The sequence below is a fragment of the Stomoxys calcitrans genome, chromosome 3, assembly GCF_963082655.1.
Source record: "Stomoxys calcitrans chromosome 3, idStoCalc2.1, whole genome shotgun sequence".
In the NCBI taxonomy this organism is placed as follows: domain Eukaryota; kingdom Metazoa; phylum Arthropoda; class Insecta; order Diptera; family Muscidae; genus Stomoxys; species Stomoxys calcitrans.
In genome coordinates this window covers 125,451,330-125,474,656 of record NC_081554.1, presented here as the reverse complement: position 1 = coordinate 125,474,656, position 23,327 = coordinate 125,451,330, and the positions used below count along the sequence as shown (strand labels likewise).

General features: G+C 38.8%; 1 protein-coding gene across 1 annotated transcript; it reads right to left on the bottom strand.

The window, feature by feature from the left end:
* Positions 1 to 869: 869 nt before the first annotated feature.
* Positions 870 to 23,009, bottom strand: LOC106089227 (uncharacterized). Its single transcript, XM_013255035.2, has 2 exons — positions 22,628 to 23,009; positions 870 to 1,767 (listed from the first exon to the last, which is right to left on the bottom strand). Exons 1-2 carry the CDS (start codon positions 22,916 to 22,918, stop codon positions 1,030 to 1,032), a joined length of 1,029 nt encoding a protein of 342 aa, XP_013110489.2. The 5' UTR covers positions 22,919 to 23,009; the 3' UTR covers positions 870 to 1,029.
* Between the last annotated feature and the right edge of the window lie 318 nt (positions 23,010 to 23,327).

The window sequence follows — 23,327 nt, the reverse complement described above, 5'->3', positions numbered from 1 at the left end:
ACAACTGTGTCAAGTACGGTCCAAATCGGTCAATAAGCTCCCATATAAACCAATCTTCCGATTTGACTTCTTAAGCCCTTACAGGCAGCAATTTTTGTCCGGTTTGGCTGACATTTTGCACATAGTATTCTGTTATGACTTTCAACAACTGTCTCAAGTACGGTTCAAATCGGTCTATAACCATATATAGCTCCCATATAAACCGATCTCCTGATTTGTCTTCTTGAGCCCTTACAAGCCGTAATTTTTGTCCGATTTGACTGAAATCTTGCACATTGTGTTTTGTTATGCTTTCCAACAACCGTGCCAAGTGCGATACAAATCGGCTATAACCTAGTATAGCACCCATAAAAAACGATCTCTCGATTATCCTTTTTCGGTTCCTAGAAGCTTTAATTTTTGCTGGTTTGGCAGAAGTTTGCTATGTAGAATAAAATTATGCCCTTGAACTAAATTTATTTTGTATAAATTTTGAACAGAATCCTTGGTTGTTGGTTCCCAAGATTCGGCCCGTCCGAACTTAGCACGCTTTAACTTGTTTAATCGAAGGTATTCCAGGTATTTCAGTTGGTAATGATGTTTGCCACCGTGGAGCAGAGGTTAGCATGGCCGCTTTTGATGCCGGGGGCCTTGATTGAAATCCCGGCGCGAACATCAGACAAATTTTTAGCCGTAGTTACCCCCTTACAAAAGCTGGCTACTTGAGGTAGCCTGCCATGTTAAAATTTCTCTAGCAAGTGGTGTCGCTATGCGTCACGCCGTTCGGGCTCGGTATAAACAAGGAGGCCCCTTATCATTGAGCATAAACATTAATCGTACTGCAGAATCCCCTGTTTCTTAATGTGCTTACCTAAATAAATAAATTCAAGTTCGGGAGTCGAAAGCGTTGATTTAATTTATTTTACCTTGGCAATTTGTTAAACAAATCGGTTTAGGTGTGCTCTATTTACTACTACGTAAAAATGTTTTCAATTAAATTTTAGTAAATATACAAGCACAGATCGAATGAAGAAATTATAAAATTCTATTTTATAGTAAAGACAAACGATATGATAGAGGCGTTTTCGAGCGTTCCAATCGTTGACACACCTTGCCGCTTTTACCCAATAAAAGTCCATATTTTTGTGGAAACGCAGTTTGGAGGCAAGATAGTACACTTCCAGTCATATATTTCTTCGAGGACCAACGGCAAGTGCATGGTGGAATGCAATCATTGCATGTTTCTGCAAATTCACTTACGCGTTTCAGATGAGGCAAACATTTAACGGTCCAAGGAGAACGAAGATCTGCATCTGTCCAAGAACATTCACAGGGTGGTAAACACAAGCATTCCTTTGAACGTTTACCAGATGGCAAGTGTATAGTCTTTGCCTTACATCGATACAAACTATATCGATGCATGCCACCAATAATTTCTGTATACTCGGGATCTTTGTCGAATCCCAACCATTTTTCCAATACTTCCCAGTGCGAATGATTTGGTTCTTTTTTGCGAAGCAACTGCAGTTCACGCCACAAATCCGAGCGACGAGCTCTTTCATATTTCGGTCCAGTTCTTATACGAAGCAGTTTATACAGTTCATTGTGGAATTCCGGATGAAGTGAAATTTTACGTGCAAACTTGGTCATTTCAAAGTAAAACAAAGATCGTATTCCATTGGTAAGATGTTTGATATGGTCGAAATTTTTGATATTCATAGCTGATAGAGCCGATGCATCTAAGAGCAGCAAAGTGCGTCCATTAATAAGATTTTCGCGAAACGTATTCTGAAATAGATACAAAAACATTTGTCAATAACACAATCTTATGTCGTTAGCATATTGATAGTACAATGAATGAAGGTGAAATGAAAGTCCGAAATGTTGTTGTAATCAAAAAGAAAGTTAATAAATAACAAAATGATATCTCTCACAATTTGTACGATTTACATTAACCCATTTGAGAAGTTTTGATTCTTTAGCATATCCGTTCTTAGAATGGTAGTACTTACTACGAAAAGTGTGGCCAAATGAAGTGTAAAAAACCATTTGATTAAATGATATTTCACCTGTACATTTACATATTTAACCCAATTTACTTTATAATTTTTGCTCAAAATATAGCAAGTTCGGAAAAAATTTTTGGAAATAAGTTTGCCATTTTTGAATGGATAAATATATCATCACGAAATTTTAGGTGGTTATAGCTGAAAGAAATTTTGGAAATCGGACCACAAATGAACATGTCGCCGCAAATCGCAAACAAAAATTGGTAGGGGTTGACTTAATCAGTGGGACCACTAATAGGGCCTTCTAGGGACCTAAAATTTTGCATATCGTCTAACAAACACCTCCACTCTATACATTTCAAGTTTCATAAAGATAAGTTAATTTATTCAAAAATGACAGACTCACATCCTTAAAGTCTTTCGAATGAGCGATTTGGCGATTTTGGTGTCGGTAATGGCTTCGTTCGATTTATTTCGAGCTTTCTCAGAGATCGCACTATTCGAGTTCTCATCCAATGAGCGCAAATTGACCGCAAGTGTACCCCAGGGCTCTGTTCTTTCTCCTTCTTTTTTTCTAATTTTCATCAACGATCTGTGGGGTCAGACATCGAATCCGATCTACTCATTTGCGGATGACAGTAATCTCTGTCATTCGTACTCATTCGACCATAGGCCAAGTCTTCGAGAGATTGAGGACAAGAGGCGGGTTATGAACGATACACTCTGCCAGGATTTGCTGGCCATTTCTGAGTGGTCGAATGAATCGAGTAGATTTTAATGCACGGAAGACTCAGTTCTGATTGTTGTCACACAAACGATTCGCTGACCCATTACGATCATCTTTGTCTATCAACGGTGTAGATGTTGAACAATTAGAAGCTCTTGATGTTCTGGGCATAAAAATACAAAGTGATGTCCGTTGGGCTAAACATGTATTTGAACTGTCGAAAGAAGAATTCAAGTGTTTAGGCTTCCTTAAGCGGTGTAAGAATTACTTCACTCCGTCTGATCTTCTTAACATCCACACCACTTTCATAAGGCCGAAAATGGAGTACAACTCACATGTATGGGCTGGAGCTTCAAAATCATCCCTAGAGCTACTGGACCGTGTACAGAGAAGAGCGATGGCGTTGATTGGAGACAGTGGGGTATTCAACTCTATTCCCTCCCTTCATCATCGTCGCAATGTGGGTTGTTTGGCACTGTTCTATCGGTACTTTCATGGTGTGTGTTCGTCTGATATTCGTATTCTTATTCCTGATGTTAGGATATATGTCAGGGATACTAGACATTCCAGGAACTCACACCCGTTTGTAATTGATGGGCCAGCAGACCGCACAGTGCATTATAGAGAGAATTCATATTTCGCCCGAACCGTTCGTATGTGGAATCGACTTCCGGCTAATGTTTTTCCCATCCACTTTGACATCCAAAGATTTAAGACAATGTCAATAAGCACTACATCCTTTCCCCCCCTCAAATTCCTAATTTCCCTTCGCCAACGCAATGCACTGCATTCATAGGGGACATCCCCTGCGTGTTGGCTAACAGAAAAAAAATTTTTCTTGATGAAAATATCCAGAATCCCCATACTGAGGAAAGATGATTGCAAAATTGGTATTTTTTAGTAAAAACACCGTAATACCTCAATCCTTGGATGGTGCAAAAAATGTTTGCATATAATTAGGGACTACTTGGTGTAATTAAAATATATTATGAAAGTGTATGTTTCAGCTCTGCGTTTTGAGAACTCGAAGGATTTTTCCCGTTATATTGTAAAAAAATTTCAATATTGTACTTCTTGTAGCTACTACAAGAGTCAACACAATTTATATAAAATAACATTAAAAACGTATCTACAAGCCAACGATAGAGCTAGATGGAGAGAGCTTGTTGATGTCCTATGTTCACAATGACAATTTTTCTATTGGGCATATTTTTTTGTAATATATTAAATATACTTCAATTGCAAATAAAGAACATACATTGGGTTGCCTAAAAAGTAATTGCGGATTTTTTAAAAGAAAGTAAATGCATTTTTAATAAAGCTTAGAATGAACTTTAATCAAATATATAATTGCCATTTTGTTCGATAACCTTTTGCCATCTTCCTGGCAAATTTAGTATTCCACGCTCATAGAACTTCTGGCCTTTATCTGCAAAAAACTGAACCAAGTGCGATTTTATAGCCTCATCATTGCCGAAAGTTTTACCATTTAAGGAGTTCTGCAAAGATCGAAATAAATGGTAGTCTGATGGTGCAAGGTCAGGGCTATATGGTGGATGCATCAAAAGTTCCCAGCCAAGCTCACTCAGTTTTTGGCGAGTGACCAAAGATGTGTGCGGTCTAGCGTTGTCCTTTACGATTGACCAATTCTGGTCGCTTCTCTTTGATGGCTGTATTCAATTTGTCCAATTGTTGACAGTAAACATCCGAATTAATCGTTTGGTTCCTTGGAAGCAGCTCAAAATATACCACACCCTTCCAATCCCACCAAACAGACAGCATAACCGTCTTTTGGTGGATATCAGCCTTTGAAGTGGTTTGAGCTGGTTCACCATGCTTGGACCATGATCGTTTTCGACTAACGTTGTTGTAAACAATCCATTTTTCATCTCCAGTTATGATTCGTTTTAAAACGGATCGAATTCATTGCGTTTAAGGTGCATAGCACAAGCGTTGATTCGGTTTGTTAAATGAATTTCTTTCAATACATGTGGTACCCATATTACAATTGACGCCAAACAAACAAATGTAAACAAAATTTCGCGCACTTTTTTTCTAAAGCAAGCTAAAAGTAATAGCTGATAACTGACAAAAGAAAGAATGCAATTACAGAGTCACAAGCCGTTGAAAAAATTTTTCAACGCCGACTATATTACTACTATATTACCGACAATTACTTTTTGGGCAACCCAATATATGTATATATATTGGGTTGCCCAAAAAGTAATTGCGGATTTTTTAAAAGAAAGTAAATGCATTTTTAATAAAACTTAGAATGAACTTTAATCAAATATACTTTTTTTACTGCAATAAATGTTATACTGCAATAAAATGGTCATTTGTTAACCGATTCTCTCGAAATTTGGCAGGAAGGATTTTCATATGATTCCCGACATTACAAGTGAATTCCATAGAAATCGGGTTCATTTGTTAACCGATTCTCTCGAAACTTGGCAGGAAGGATTTTCTTGTAATTCTTAAAATTGCTTAAAATTGTGAATTTCATAGAAATCGGTTCAGATTTAGCTGCCATATATATATATATATATATATATATATATATATAGCACGATTTTCATTCCTACACCCACTGCAAGCGGATTCATTGACCAATCTTCCCAAAATTTTGTACAACGCTTTCCTCGATGTCTACCACAATATAGGAGAAGTTTGATCAAAATCGGTGCTTATTTGCATATAGCTCCCATATATGTGTTCTTCCGATTTGCAGTAATAATGCAATAAAATGGTCATTTGTTAACCGATTCTCCCGAAATTTGGCAGGATTTTCTAATGACTCTCGACATTACTAGTGAATTTCATGGAAATCGGTTCAGATTTAGATATAGCTCTCATATATATATCGCCCGATTTTCAATCCTAGAGCCACTACAAGCGCATTCATTGATCAATCTTTCTAACATTTTGTAGGGTAGGTGTAGGGTATTATAAATTCATCTCCGCCCGACTATTGCTTTTCCTTACAGGTTTAAACAACATGTAGTCTTTAGTCGCACATATTTTCGCTTATACTCCGTAAGCCTGGCAGGGGCAAGGGTGGTATTTATACCAAGTTATTATGCGGTACCAAAGGTCTACAGACCTATAACCCTTACGTCCTTTCTACTCGAAACCATGGAACGTATTGTGAACACCATGATAAAGAGTAGGACATCCAACGAACTGCTCAAATACAAACAGCATGCCTATATCAAGGGAAAGTCGGTGGAGACTGCCCTGCACGAGGTTGTGCATAAAATAGAAGAATACTTCGATGCCAAAACGTACACCTAAGCGGAATGCATTGCGATCGATACTTCTAAGGGGTAGGGATCCGAAACGAAAAGGAGACTGTTCTAGATATTCGGCCCATTGACATACAGTTTAAATATTAGGCAGCCACTGTGGCTATGAGACTTAAGGCGATCGGAGAATGGATTGAGGATGGGGGCAGCTTATACCATCGCGGTATAATCATCGCGACGATTGAAAACCTGGAAGGAAGGAAAGAGGGTTCCGATCACATTCCTGAGATGAACCTTGAGCGTGAGGCACTGCTGCCAGTGGCACAATATTGAATTGACGGAACCCTAGTATTGCCATCTGGAAGATCATGTTACACGGATGGATCAAAGCTGGAGGACAGATTGGGCCTGGGGTCTACATTGAGAACCCAGGGACTGAGATCTAAGACTGACGCGAGGACGTCCAGTGTTAAAATCTTTACGGACAGTAAAATTGCCATTAGGGCAATAACAACCAGGACGGTAAGGGCAAGAACAATGTTGCAGTGTAAGAAGGAGATTAATTTTATTTTATTATTTATTTCTTAATTGTACCTGCATGACAAATTTTAAACCACTAGCTCAAACTATGATGAAAGTACTAAATAGTACCAATTTTAGTACCAAAATGTTCGAATTATGAAATAATAATTTAGTTGCCCATCATATGTTTCTAGGTTTTACCTACATGCCAAATTTAAGACATCTAGCTCCGTCTGCACAGAAAGTACCAAATGTTTCGAATATTGGTTCAAAAATGTAAGAATTACAAAATGATCATACACACCCATCAGATTTTTCATAGGTATACCAAGCTCCATCTGTAACGGAAGTAACAAATGGTACCAGTTTTGGTAGAAAAACGTACGAATTTTTAATAGATCATTAAGTCACCCAACACATAATTCCTAGTTGTACCTAAGTGCCAAATATGGGACCTCTCGCTCAATCAATCAAATATGGGGCCTCTCGCTCAATCTAGAAATGACCAAATGGAACCAATTGCGGTACCAAACGTACACTTTCTTGTGTTACCAGTACTATTTTTCAATTTTTTTTTCACCCCGATCCTTTTGCACCAGATGTTTTTTAAGTCAAACTTCAATATTCTGCCTCTATCCATCCGCCATGTACAAAGTTCAGCCATTTCGTATCATTTTGGTACTTTTTTATATGTAATTGTACAAATTTCCAAAAACTCTTATAGTCACCCAATTAAGGTTGCCATTGTGTATCAAAGTGTCAATATTCAGAGGTCTAGTTCAATTAACAAAGAAAGTACCAATTGCGGTACTAAACGTACTATTGGGTTGCCCAAAAAGTAATTGCGGATTTTTTATATAGTCGGCGTTGAAAAATTTTTTCAACGGCTTGTGGCTCTGTAATTGCATTCTTTCTTCTGTCAGTTATCAGCTGTTATTTTTAGCTTGCTTTAGAAAAAAAGTGTAAAAAGTATATTTGATTAAAGTTCATTCTAAGTTTGATTAAAAATGCATTTACTGTTTTTTAAAAAATCCGCAATTACTTTTTGGGCAACCAATATTTCTCCCATTCCGGTACGATTTTCCTAATTTTTTTTACCAAACCTAATTTTTTCGAGCCGTTCTTTAATTTGAGCCCAAGAACATAATTCAAGTCCTATACTTCTTCGCTGTGCAAATATGTACTATTTCGTACTTTTTGGTACATTTTAGTACCTTAACTTACGATTATCACCAAATCCAGACTTATGCCGTGCCTTCGACCTAAAACCAACATTCATGCAAAATTTCATAATTCCAGCTTTAGCCGCTTTGGCTGGGCGATGTCAGTCAGTCAGTCAGTGGAAATATGTACATTTAGGTACTAAAAAAAGTACCAAAGAGGTACGAAATAGGTAAACTTTGTACAGGACGGATGGATAGAGGTAGAACTTCGATATTTGACTTAAAATTTAAATTTGTAAGGGTATTTATTATCTATAGACTTATATAAAAAAAATAAAAAAAGAAGATATCTGGTGCAAAAGGATGAGGGTAAAAAGAAAAAAAAAAATGAAAAATGGTACTTGTAACGGGATAAAACGTACGTTAAGTACCGCAATTGGTACCATTTGGTACATTCTTTACAGATAGAGCTAGAGGTCTGAAATTTGGCATGAAGGTACAACTAGGTTAAATACAATGGTTGACTAAGTGATCTTTTCAAAATTTGTATATTTTAGTACCAAAATTGGAACCATTTGGTACTTTCTTTACAGATGGAGCTAGAGGTCCGAAATTTGGCATGCATGTACAACTAGGAAAAATATGATAGGCGACTGTGATGTTTTTGCATCTCGTACATTTTGATACCAATACTGGTATCATTTGTTACTTTCTGTACAGATCGAGTTAAAGGTCTGATATTTGGCATGTAGATACAACTAAGAAATTTATGATTGTTGACTAAATGATCTACTAAAAATTCATACATTTCGGTACTAAATTGGTACTACTTTGTACTTTCTTTACAGATAGAGATAAAAGTTGGAATTTTGGGCTAAAGGTGCAACTAGGAATCGTATGATGGGTGACAAAATAATCTATTCACAATTGTACATTTTGGTACCATTTTGTACTTTCTGTTCCGATGGAGCAGAGGTCCGAAATTCGGCATAAAGGTTAAAGTAAGAAATACCTAATGGGTAGTTAAATGATCTATAAACCATTCGCACATTTTGGTACCAAAATGTGTACTATTTGGTACTTTTTTTAAAGATGGAATTTGCCATGTAGGTACAAGAAGGAAATATATTGGGTTGCCCAAAAAGTAATTGCGGATTTTTTAAAAGAAAGTAAATGCATTTTTAATAAAACTTAGAATGAACTTTAATCAAATATACTTTTTATACCCACCACCGACGCATGGGGGTATATTCATTTTATCATTCCGTTTGCAACACATCGAAATATCCATTTCCGACCCTATAAAGTATATATATTCTTGATCAGCGTAAAAATCTAAGACGATCTAGACATGTCCGTCCGTCCGCCGTCTGTCCGTTTGTCTATTGAAATCACGCTACAGTCTTCAAAAATAGAGATATTGAGCTGAAATTTTGCACAGGTTCTTTTTTTATCCAGAGATATTGAGCTGAAATTTTGCACAGGTTCTTTTTTTATCCATAAGCAGTTCGAAGATGGGCTATATCGGACTATATCTTCATATAGCCCCCATATAGACCGATCCGCCGATTTAGGGTCTTAGGCCAATAAAGGCCACATTTATTATCCCATTTTGCTGAAATTTGGGACAGTGAGTTGTGTTAGGCCCTTCGACATCCTCCGTCAATTTGGCCCAGATCGGTCCAGATTTAGACCGATCCTCCAATTTAGGGTCTTAGGCCCATAAAAGCCACATTTATTATCCGATATTGCTTAAATTCGGGACAGTGAGTTGTCTTATGCCCTTCGACATTTTCCGTCAATATGGTTCAGATCGGTTTAAATTTTGATATAGCTGCCATATAGACCGATCCTCCGATTTAGGGTCTTAGGCCTATAAAAGCCACATTTATTATCCGATTTTGCTGAAATTCAGGACAGTGAGTTGTGTTAGGCCCTTCGATATCCTCCGTAAATTTGGCCCAGATCGGTTTAGATTTTGATATAGCTGCCATATAGACCGATCCTTCGATTTAGGGTCTTAGGCCCATAAAAGCCACATTTATTATCGGATTTTGCTGAAATTCGGGACAGTGAGTTGTGTTAGGCCCTTCGATATCCTCCGTAAATTTGGCCCTGATCGGTCCAGATTTGCATATAGCTGCCATATAGACCGATCTCTCGATTTAAAGTTTAGGGCCCATAAAAGAGGCATTTATTGTCCGATTTCGCCGAAATTTGGGACAGTGCTTTGTGTTAGGCTTTTCGACATGTTTATGCAACTTGGCCCAAATCGGTCCAGATTTGGATATAGCTGCCATGTAGACCGATATCTCGATTTAATGTCTTGGCCCCATAAAAGGCGCATTTGTAATCCGATTTCACTGAAATTTGACACAGTGACTTATGTTCGGCTTTTCAACATCCGTGTCGTATATAGTTCAGATCGGTATGAGGTATATGAGTATAAGGTACAAAATTTTCACCGAATTTTGATGAAAGGTGGTTTACATATATACCCGAGGTGGTGGGTATCCAAAGTTCGGCCCGGCCGAACTTAACGCCTTTTTACTTGTTTACACTTTTTTTCTAAAGCAAGCTAAAAGTAACAGCTGATAACTGACAGAAGAACGAATGCAATTACAGAGTCACAAGCTGTGAAAAAATTTGTCAACGCCGACTATATGAAAAATCCGCAATTACTTTTTGGGCAACCCCATATATAATGTGAGTGAGTGACTAAATGATCCGTTCATACATTTTGGGAACAAAAAGTGCAAAATAGTGCGAAATAGCTTATCTTCCCCTATAGCGAACGGGGACTGCTAAAATTAAGCAATTTTACAAGCATTATCGCAGTTTGACAAAAATACGACATGTGGAAGAAAACGTACTAATTGTGGTGTAATTGGTACCTTGAAAGAATATATTGGACAACTAGAAAATATGTTTTATTCGTATATTTAGGCATTAAAACGTACAGAATGGTACATTCATTAAAAATTGAGCTAAAGTTCTCAAAATTGGGATTCATTTATACCTTGACAAAATATATTGGGCGACTTTATGATTTTTCCGAAGGTATGTTATTCTTGGTACTATTGGTACTTTCTTTAAAGAAGGGGACAGATATCTGAAATTGTATACTCAATTATTACAAAACTTCATAATTTTATAAACTGAGTGACTATCCCTTCTTGATCGTCTCGACGTTCTGAGTCGATGCAGCCATGTTCGTCCGTCCGTCTGTCACGATTACGATCGAACGCGTTAAGCCAGCCGCTTGAAATATTGCACAGATACTTAGTATCAATGAAGTTCTTTGGGGATTGCAAACGGGCCATATCGGTTCAGAAATAGATAAAGCTTCCACATTAACCGATCTTCCGATTTGACTTCTTGTGCCCCTGGAACCTGAAATTTTGCACGCAGTGTTTTGTTATGACTTCCAACAACTGTGTCAAGTACGGTCCAAATCGGTCTATAACCTGATGTAGCACTCATATAAGCCGAACTTCCGATTTGGCTTCTCGAGCCATTCGAAGCCCCGATTTTCGTCCGAGCCGCAATAAGCCGCAATTTTTGGTTGAAATTTTGAATATAGTGTTCCGCTATGACTTCCTACAACTGTACTAAGAACGGTCTAAATTGATCAAGAACCTGATATAGCACCCATATAAACCGATCTCCCGATTTGACTTCTTGAGCTAGTGGAAGCCTTAATTTTCATCCGATTTGGCTGAAATTTTGCACATAGTTGTCTGTAAAGACTTCCAACAACTGTGCCAAGTACTATTCAAACAAGTTTTTAACCTGATATAGCTACTTTACAAACTGATTTCCGATTTGACTTGTTGAACCCCTACAAGCCGAATTTTTGTCCGATTTGGCTAAAATTTTGCATGTGGTATTCCGCTGTGACTTCCAAGAACTGTGTCAAGTACGTACGTATCGGTTTAGTTTTAATTTTAGCTGGTTTAACAGAAGTTTGGTATGTAGAACATAACTATGCCCTTCAACTAAATATATTTTGTATTAATTTTTAGCAGAATCCATGGTGGTGGGTTCCCAAGATTCGGCCGACCAAACTTAGCACGTTTGTATTTGTTCCATTTTTTCTTTTCACTCTCATTATTTTGCAGCAGATGTCTTTTAAGTAAAATTTCAAAATTCTAGCTCTATCTATCCGCCCTGTACAAAGTTCACTCATTTTATAAATTTTCGTCCTTTTTCAGTTCCTTAGTTACCAAAAACTCTTACAGTCACCCAATTTAGGTTGCTAGATGTACCTTAGTTTCAAAATTCAGAGCTCCACCTCAATTTACAAAGAAAGTACCAAATAGCACCAATTGCGGTACTAAACATACTACCCTAGCCCTTTCCGTTGGCACGGGGCAAATACGAACCCTTTTTGTACTTTTTGGTACTTTCTAGTACCTAAACGTACGAATATCATCGAATTCCGTCTTATCCCGTGCCTATGACCCAAGACCAACATTGGTGCAAAATTTCATGATTCTAGCTTTTGCAATCAGTTTATATGGAAGAGAAGAAGAAGATGTTGCTGTTTTTTAATTCAAACTCAAGGTTCATCTGTTTTTTATTTAAATTTAATGCAGCTTTTGAAATTTTGCCTGCAAAAAAAATATCTTCGATATTTCCTTTTAGTAAAATCTCATTGAAATTTTATCTTTAGACAAAATATCAGTAAATTTTTTCTTTACTGAAATTTTTTCTTTACCGATTTGACTTCTTGAGCTTCTATAGGACGTAATCCTTATCCGATTTGGATGAAATTTTGCACATATCGTTCAGCTATAACTTCCAACAACTGTGACAAGTATGATCTCAATCAGTCCATAACCTATATGGACTGCCAGATAAAGCGAAAATGCTTTGGGGTGATCCGGATATTCAGAGGACGAGGCTATTACTGAAAGGAAGTAAGAATGAGGTCAGTATAGCTTCTAGTGTAATAACGGGACACATAGGACTACGAGCTCACTTATGCAAAATCGGCGCGGCAAGTGATAGGAAGTAGGGCATGTGGGGAAGATCATGAGACGTTGGAGCATTTTCTGTGTCATTGCCCGGCTAAAATAAACCGGTACTTAGGTGGGGACACGATACCAAACATGTACCAACTTAAGGGAGCGGTATGGAAAACATATAAGGATTTTGTAAGTAACGTTAAATTTTCTTTTTCGAGGTCACTCTAAAGTTTTTGGAGCGCACAACAAGCCGATTACTGGCTTAGGTGTATGTCTATAGTGGCATGGGGCGGATTAATATCCGCACCCTCTTTTGAAATTTTCGGGGAGATATTTTTCTATGACTTGTACGGAATGACAAGTACGATCCTTATCGGTCAATAACTTCGTAAAGCTGATATATATTTGAAAAAGTTATTAAAAAAACTTGTCAAATGCGATCCATAGTGGTGGGGACATAAGATTCGGACCGGTCGAATTAAGCACGCTTTTACTTGTTTTTCTTTTTAACACTGACAATACCTTTCATTCTGGATATATAAAATGCCATTCGGGGTTTCAACTAATTTTTCTTTACTTATAAATAAATTTAACGTCATGCTTATGTATATATTCTTTTTATACCCTCCACCATAGGATGGGGGTATACCAATTTAGTCATTCTGTTTGTAACATCTCGAAATATGCTTCCCAGACCCCATAAAGTATATATATTCTTGATCGTCATGTCATTTTAAGTTGATCTAGCCATGTCCGTCCGTCCGTCTGTCTGTCGAAAGCACGCAAACTTTCGAAGGAGTAAAGCTAGCCGCTTTAAATTTTGCATAAATATTTTTTATTAGTGTAGGTAGGTTGGGATTGTAAATGGGCCAAATCGGTTCATTTTTTGATATAGCTGCCATATAAACCGATTTTGGGTCTTGACTTCTTGAGCCTCTAGAGGGCGCAATTCTCGTCCGATTTAAGTTAAATTTTGTACGTGGTGTTTTGGTATTACTTCCAACAACTGCACTATGTATGGTTCAATTCGGTCCATGTTTTGATATAGCTGCCGTACAAACCGATCTTGGGTCTTGACTTCTTGAGCTTCTAGAGGGTGCAATTCCCGTCCGGTTTTGGTACCACTTTCAACAACTGTGCTAAGTATGACTCTTATCGGTTCATAATCTGGTATAGCTGTCATATAAACCGATCTTGGATCTTGACTTCTTGAGCCAATAGAGCGCGCAATTCTCATCCCATTTGGCTGACATTTTGCATGAGATGTTTTGTTATGACCAATAACTGTACTAAGTATGGCGCAAATCGGTATATAGCCTGATATAGCTGCCATATAAACCGATCTTGGGTCTTGACTTCTTGAGCCGCGAGAGGCCTCAATTCTCATCCGATTTGGCAGTAATTGTGTACAACGGCTTCTCTCATGACTTTAAACACACGTGCCTAAAATGGTCAGAATCGATCAATAGCTTGATACAGCTGCCATATAAACCGATCTCCCGACTTTGCTTCTTGAGCCCTACAAGGCTCAATTCTTATCCCAATGAACTGAAATTTCACAATGAATTCTACAATGTTCTGCATTCATTTATGGTCCGAAACGGGCTATAACTTGATATAGATCTAATAGCATAACAGTTCTTATTCAATATTCTTTGTTTGCCTAAAAAGAAATACCGCGTATAGAACTAGACAAATGCGATCCATGGTGGAGGGTATATAAGATTCGGCACGTCCGAACTTAGCACGCTCTTATTTGTTAATTTTAAAATAGATAGTGCGTATTGAAAAGGATTCCAAGTTCATAAGAGAATAATTATTGGTCCGGTAAACGATAATCGTTTGCGGCTATCGAAACAATTTTGCCAATAAGGGTTTTTGGTTTTACAACAAACAAAAATGTGCTTTTATGTAGTCGAAGTTCGTAAAGGGTTTAAAGTAAACAAAGTTAGTTACAATCAATGATGCTACATTTATGGCCACCGTTTGATATGTTAAGGCGAAACGTTACATAGTTGCAATAAATGAAAAACTCTGTTGTAAAAGTATTTTGTTTCTCGTAAAAATGTGTCACTCCTTTTATTATTTTGATCTAAAATTAAACCCTAATCCACACCTCTCGCTAGATATTATTTCTATCACTTAAATTTTTGGAAAAGGCGGGCAAAGACATTTTCGAGAGTAGCGGATTAGTATTTTATTTTACATACATGGTTTCTTCGGAGAAGTTTTTTATAATTTTATGTTGTTTACATATTTTGCTAAACGATTTGAACCGTTGAGGGTAGCTTTCGTTTTGGTATTTCACTCCGCAAGAATTTTCCTGTAACTCGTAATAGGTCATTATTTTTGGAAGCAAAATTTAAGTCAATCAAGGATAGCTGCGATAGAGGTATCCATTAGGCGGTTGATGATCTGCGTCAATTTCCAGTGGAGCGACAGATCTAGAACACCGGAGTAGGCTTAGAATGGACTCCAAAGACCCAACAGCTGCGGTGGTGGTATCAGGCCATAGCATGTTGTCTGCTACTGATAACTCGACTGGTGGAGCGGCTGCTCCAGACTCCACTAGCGGACAGACGACTGGTCAGCAGGGGCTTTTGACGAAGACACCTGTTTCGAGTCTTAAGGACAAAGCCGAACCTATTCTTTCTTCGCATGCCATCGGCCTTTCCCGGCAAACCAACACGCTCTTTAAGCGGAATAATAGAAGACGCATCGCTCTCAGGTTTATTAAGAGGCTTGGTGCGAATGCCCAAAACAACGAGTTGTTTCAGGCATGGGATGCCCTCCAGGTGACCGAAGCCTTTTGGTTGACTGCGGAGCAGTGTCCGAATCTAGACGTGTAGTCTTTGGATTAGCCTGTAAAATATGTCGAACAACCTTTGCTAATGTGACAGTTTGCTGATGGCAGTTGTCGACAATGGAGAAGAACAGGGCTGCATATCTAGGAATAATTGAAGTGGGATAGTCAATGGACTGTCATACTCCGATGTTCTTGCGGAATTTCCCGGGTCTCCTCCAATTTGTGACGATGCACGCTGGTATCGGGGCCGATACAGACTAATTGCATTCGGGGATCAACGCTCAATTGAAATGTATCGATGTGCGCTAAAAAATATTGATTAGATCTGGCCAGGTGCAGCACTAGATTTAGTCAAGAAGCAAGATATTCCTTCTCAACCAATGGCGCATGCTTGAATACCAAGGATTACCCGAATCGATACTTGGAAGATTAAGGGAATGTAATCCCAATCTTTCAACCACCGACTGGAAGATTGGATGAGTATGATGATGGCCGGAGACATGCAGTATTCATACTAAACTCCGGCTGTCTCGCTGACCTCAACAAATCGGAAGGGGTTGTATCCTAAGGATTCAACGAATCGAAACTGACGACTCAGCATTTGTTGCTGAACACTTGCCTGAGGAACTATCGACCACATCGCTAAACTCTGGCGGATTGCAGGAGACTGAAAATCGCCCTGCGACAATCGAGACTGGAGGGGATGGCATTAAAACGGGACCTGACAAGCTCTGTGTGGGTGGGTCACAAAGTTGGACGGCACTCAAGGTGTGCGCCAGCGGGGAGGCACGGAACACAAAAAATACTTCGACAGCAGCAGATAGTGAAGCATCTAAGGAGAAATCGTCCACATCGCAAGTGCCCAGTGTCCTGAGGAAGAGCGGTTCCACAGCTCATCATGACAAGTTCTAACGAATCCAGGTTCTGTTTCTACATACAAATCTCCACTATTGTAAGACCGCTTCGGCGACACTAAAGGACCTCCCGATGGCACGGGGGATTTGACGTGGTTCTTATCCAGGAACAATAAGTGTGTAGAGGAATGGTTCGTGGACAAAGAATTCCGGGATTTAAACTACTAACTTGATGGGAGACGCAGAACCTGAATTCTGGCAAAGAGTAGTCTAAATGGTTTTCTTCTTCCGTCGCTAAGCACTGAAGATTTAATAATAGCCAGCTTTGAAATAAACAAGTCTCATTACTGGCTGGGTTCCCTATATATGACACACGATTCAGAGATGCCGCCTTCAAACCTTAAGTCGCTGGTTGAAGCCGTTTCTGTAGGGAAGAAGAGCCTCTTGTAGGATGTGATGCTAATGCACATCACCAGATATAGGGAACATCGGATGTCAACGAAAAGTGTGTTTTGCTTATCAAATATATTATATCATTAGTTGCAATCTGGCGATTTGTAATAAAGGACCTCAGAACTGGTTGGTCTAAGGAAGGACTACAGAAAACTCTTCAACAGAGCAAAAGCCACTAGCGCACCACACGATTTGGAAATCTATAAGACTGAGCTAAGAAAATGTAAGGGCGAGCTTAGAAAGGCTCAGAACAAATCCTGGGTAGACTTCTGCAGCTCCGTGGAGGATACATCTGAGGCCTCTAGGCTAAGTAACATTATGTCCTCGAGACCTATTATGGTGGGGTATAACCAGAAGTCAGAGAATGTATGGATAATGTCTAGTGAGGAAACACTAGAACTACTCGTTGATATACATTTCCCGGGAAATTCTCCAACGGAGAAAGTGGCGCCAGGTTGCGTAGAGGTTGTCACTGGTATGCATTCGCCTGAGGCTGTGTGGCAAATTGTGTCTGACCCGAAAATCCTTTGGTCGATAAGGAATTTCGAATTTCTGGAATTAGCTGACCCGGGCCCGCTCCGCTGCGCCTTCTTTTACTTTATATGGAACAAAATTTTCCTTGGAATATTTAATTTCGACAAAGATCTTTTAGTGAAATACCATGCTGCGCAAATAGTATATCGCTGGACTAACAGTTTAACAATATAAGTGCCTTTATCTGAATCCCATATGATCTTTATTAGTCTACGAATTTAATTAAATGTAAGGTGTACTCCATTCCTAAAATACTTTATTTTAGCCCGATATTCCCATGATATCTGATTTAGGGGTGTTTTCGGGGGTGAGGTGATCCCCCAGACACTTGACCCTGAAAAAATATCAGCATCGTGCTCTTCTCTCAAATACCATTTATTTAAACCCCATATTGCCATTTGTTTAAGGGAGTTTACACGTCCCCCAAACACATGGCCCCAAAATAGGTTATCAAATTCGTTTTCTAATCTCAAATACCTTTCATTAGTGCCATATATTCCCTTGGTCGAAAAATTGTTACCCTTTGGGGGGTGTTGTGGGAAAGGGGTGATGCTCTAAATACATGGTCCTACATTTGGATATCAAATTCGTATTCTACTCCCACATACCTTTATTTGAGCCACATATTGCGATGGTCAGTAAAAATTGCTGTTTGTGGGGTATTTTGAGAAAGGGGTAGACCCCCAGAAAATTGGTCCAGAAAGTGTGTATTAATTTTTGCTCTACTCCCCGTCTCCTTTCATTTTAGCCACACATTGACATGGTCGGTAAATATGCCCGATCTAGGGGTGTTTTTGGGATTGTGGTGGTCCCCCAAGCACTTAACCCAGAAAATATATCAGAAACGTGCTCTATTTGAACCTCATATTGCCATTGGCCTTAAAATTGGATATAAAATTCGTTTTCAAATCTCCTTATTGCAAAAGTCAGCAAACATTTTAGGTTTGAGGTATTGGCCCTAAAAACTACAAATATTTAGTTCCACTCTCTTTAGGACCAAAAATGTCTTGGTGAGCAAATACTTCTTATTTGGGGGTTGTTATGGTGGTGGGACGTCCGCTAGACAATTGATCCCTAATGTCGATATCAGATACGTGGTCTACTCGTAAACACCTTTAATTTGTGCCCCATATTTCCATAGTCGGCAAACATGACCGGTTTGGGGGTGTTTTGGGGGATGGGCGGCCACTCAGTGAGTTGGCCTTGAAAATATATATCGGATTCGTGTTCTACTCTAAAAACCCTCTTATTTGAGCGTCATATTGCAATAGTCAGAAAATACTTCCTTTTTGTGTTGTGAGGGTGGTGTGGCCCCATGCTTTACTCCCAAAGACCTTTCATTTGAGCCCCATATTGCTATGGTCGTAAATTTGTCGCCTTAGGGGGATGTTTTTGGGGAGAGGTGGCCCCCTAAACACATGGACCAATATTTGGATATCAGATTCAAATTCTACACTAAAATACCTTTTATTTAAGCCCCATATTGCCATGGTCAGTAAATAAGTCCTGTTTGGGGGGTATTTTGGGGAAGGGGAGGACCCATATTGCTATGGTCGGTAAATATGTCCGATTTAGGGGTGTTTGGAGGTTGGGGTGATCCCCCTTTCACTTGGTTCGACAATTGGATATCAGATAATTCGTATTCTACTCGCAAATACCTTTCGGTAAATATGTCCGATTTAGGGGTGTTTGGAGGTTGGGGTGATCCCCCTTTCACTTGGTTCGACAATTGGATATCAGATAATTCGTATTCTACTCGCAAATACCTTTCATTTGAGTCCCATATTGCTATGGCCGGTAAATATGTCCGATTTAGGGGTGTTTGGGGGTTGGGGTGATTCCCCTAACACTTGGTCCGACAATTGGATATCAGATAAGTTTTATAATCTTAATTACCTTTCATTTGAGTCCCATATTGTCGTGATTGGTCTAAGTATCTTTTTGCTAGGTTTTAGGGTGGGGCGGCCCCCCTAGGCACCCATCCAGAATTTGGATACCAAATTTATATTTTTAGGGTACTATATGAGAGCAATTTCGCTTAAATCGCACCACCCATCTCCGAGATCTGGCGTTTCTGAAAATTAGGACAAGGGGGAGGGTCCGTCCCCCCTTGAGATATCAAAAAATGTAGTGCCCTATTTTCACCACGGGATCACTATGCACCATCTGTGAATATTTCAAGAAAATCGGTTCAGCCGTTTCTGAGTCTATAAGGAACACACAAAATACAAACAAACACAGATTGATTTTTGTATATAAGATATAGTCCCATTAAGCACGGACGTCAAAGGGTCTAATACAATTCACTGTTCAAGAGTGAAGAATAGGATATTTGTCGATATGGGCAGCTATGTTATTTAAGAAGGATATGTAAGGGTTTTTTACAATTCATTGTTCCAAATTTCAGTGAAATCGGTTAAAAATGCACCTTTTATATGCCCAACAACTTTAACCAGGAAATCGGCTTATATATTTAGATGCATTATCCAAATATATACCGATTTGCGCCATAAAGACACCTTAAGGGCACTGATGTCGAAAAGCCTTAAATATCTCACTATAGCATTTTTCAACAAAATCGGACAATAAATGCGCCTTTTATGTGTTTAAGAACTTAATCCGGTCTATATGTGAGCTATATCCAAATATCAACCAATTTGGGCCACCTTGAACAAGGGTATCGAAGAGTCAACATAGTTAACATTACCAAATCGGGCAGCCATCGCTGCTTTTATGGGTCCAAGAACTTAAATCGGGAGGTGGATATATAAGACAACTATATCCAAATATGGCTCTATCTTGACCATACTCAGTACGAATTTCGAGGGGCCCTACACAACTCATTGTTCTAAATTTCAGCAAAATCGGTTAATGAATTCACCTTTAACGTGCCTATAACCATAAATAGGGAGATTAGTATGTATGGCAACTTTAACCAAATCTGGACCGATCTGGTCCGTATAGAAAATGACCTTAAATCGAGAGATCGGAATATGTGGCAGTTAAATCCAAATCTGCACCGATCTGTGCCGAGGGGTCTAACACTGGCTTAAACTTCAGCGAAATTGGATAATAAATGTGACTTATGGCATATCGGTCTATAAGATTTTTTCCGATTTCAATAGACTTTGTCTCTAGGCCGAGAAACATGCCTGTACCAAATTTGAAGACGATCGGATGAAAACTGCGACCTGTAGTTTGTATACAAATTAACATGGACAGACAGACAGACATAGCTAAATCGAATCAGAAAGTGATTCTGAGTCGCTCGGTATACTTATCAATGAGTCTATCTCGCTTCCTTCACTTTATTATAATACACTGTACCACAGTAGTGGTGTAGGGTATAATGAATATACTCTCCTTGGGTATAAAAATGTGGTGGTGGGTATAAAAAGAATAATGGGAAATCATATCAAGAAATCACCATGGTTCTTCTTTATATACTTGGGTAAGAATTGCTTCCTATAGATGCTCAATACGTCATATTGACTGATTGGTTTATATAGAAGCTATATCGGGTTATGGACCAATTCGGGTATATTTGTTATAACATCCATATTAGAGTTGATAGGAGAAGTCACCGTGCAAAATATCCAATTTTACTAATTGGATAAAATTAGCGCCCTCTAGAGGCTCATAAGTAAAATCGGAAGATTGGATTATATGGGAGCTATATCAGACGGAAACTTACGCTTCCAACAGTGCCGTTTTCACCGACGATATATGTTGGGAGAGACCATTCCGACGTCGGACAGATTAAAGTATACTTTACTATGTATACTTAGGCGTCATGTTTGATCGAAAGTTCAGTTTGGTCCAACATGTTAACTATGAGCAGGGAGGGGCGAAGCGTTAATATTTTGCATATAAGCGGTTGCTGAGGATGAGGTTTGTTTTGCCGACTACAGTCAGATGATTAAGCCTGTCGTTACCTATTATTTTCCAGTATGGTTAACGGTTTCGTTCTCGCAGATGGAGAGAATTAGAGTATGAGAGAGTAGAGTATTGACGGCTTGCCTTGGACTAGGGGTCGTTTAGGCAACCGCCAAATTGACTGGTATAACAGAAGGCCAGCCTAAGGAGGATTGATTCCCACTTAATGGCTATTGGTTTTGTGGAAGGGATCGCTCGAATGATGTTATCGCTTAGTGAAGTGTAGAAATTTTATAGGCTGCGAGGCTAGCGAGGATGACTACTTGTATTATGAGGAGCATCGATTAGTGTTCTGCCACCGCAGGTACGGATCGCTTATTGCGAATGACACAGTATATAATATGGCTCAAAGATAGGTGCACCTACGGGAGTTTAGGTTTCATGAATTCTGTAAACATGTACATTTCTATATATTGTCTCTGGTTATTGGTACAGATTTTAAAATTGGATTGTAGGTCTCTCGTATATTAGTCACATTGAACGTTTATAGATTGGTCGTTTTTTAATGATTCTGTATTTTGGGGCATTTTATATTTGATAGATTTTATACTTGTTTGTTCTCTTTCGAGACGAGCTCAACGATTGGAGATTTTCTTTGTAAGTGGAAAGGGACGCGTTTCGCAATTTGGTTACAATTACTCATCATCCATATTAGGTGTGAAGGGTTCATGGGCCTTTCAAAACGTCTCTATGATACAAATATCACATTGTCTATTAGCAGTACTTTTCCCATTGCACATGTTTTTGTGTAAGGGCAAATTTCCTGTCTGCACAAATTACACAACTTCCATGGTATTTTATTTTGATTTTGAAGGATGAATTGCTAGTGGGTGCACTACTGCAGATCTACTTGAACCGATTTTTATATGCATGACTAAAATAGTCAGGTAGATTTAGTTGCAAATTTGCCCATTAACATTCCACTAAGTAACTGGGGCAAACTGCTCACATCACAATTTTCGGCCCGGACGAACTTAGCACTCGTTTACTTGTTTCCAAATGGTACCTCACAAATGTCGCCAGCATTAGGAAGGGATAACCACCGCTGAAAATTTTTTCGTATATTCTCGCCAGGATTCAAACCCAGGCGGTCAGCGTCAATGGCGGACTTGCTTACGTTTGCGCTACGGTGGCCCCCATAAATATAGTTATGGTATAGATTTATAGAGTAAGCCGTCTCTGTTTTTTTTAGTAAGCAAACGATTTGAATTCAATAAAATTGCCGTTGATCAAAAATAAAAAAAGAAACCTTCGAACAGAAGCACCTTCTGCAACTTTAGGTTGTTGAATTGAGAAGAATCACAGTCTATGCCTTTTTAAACGAACCGCTATCTCACCATATGTGTCGTATATATGTCACATATGTGTCAGCAATTCTTTGCGGACGAACCACAAGGTTTTAAATGATATAAAACCTAAAGCCACTTACCTGATATTGTCTATAGCCATATTCACGCAACCATTTACAGATATCTTTAGTGTTCCATTCGAATACCGAAGGTAGAGGTAAGGCGTCCACAATATTGGCACAGAGATTTAACAGTTTATCCGGAGTACATTTGAATGCTGCGGGCATATCATTTTTATCGAATCTGGGTTTGTCTTGGGTAACGTCATATAATTGAAAGGCGTATGTGGACAAAGGAGCGGGATCTTCCATCTTCGTCCCATCTTTTGATGGTAAGAACTTTTCATCCGATGCACCATAGAAGTAACGCATGTTTCATGCAACACAGTTCAAAAGATACTGCTACATTCGATTCGATTATTATTTTATTTGTTCTCCTATTTGTATTCCGAAAGAAACGTCATTAGAGCAAAAGCAAAAGTTTGAGGTTCTTTTTTCTACCTAGGGTTAACCTGCTGCCACAACAAAGTTGCTGTTATTGATTTTCTATGAAAAATTGCCAATACAATCCTATAACTATTCGTTTGGAAGAAAGCAGTTCAAACTTATAAATTTCTTTTGTTATACCACCATCTACAAGTGGCATTTGTGTTGTTACAACATGGTATTACACGATTTGTGGTTCATTTACCCAGTTTGCCGAGACCATACTTTTAATGGGCAAAGTTTGTTTGGCGAAAACTTTTCGGTAGAATTCCTAACTGTAGAAGGTGTTGTGAAC

Coding starts and splice junctions, on each gene's coding strand:
- LOC106089227 (XM_013255035.2), bottom strand. CDS start 22,918: ATGCGTTACTTCTATGGTGCATCGGATGAAAAGTTCTTACCATCAAAA. Junction 1,768..22,627: donor ATGGCTATAGACAATATCAG/GTAAGTGGCTTT, acceptor TATCTATTTCAG/AATACGTTTCGCGAAAATCT.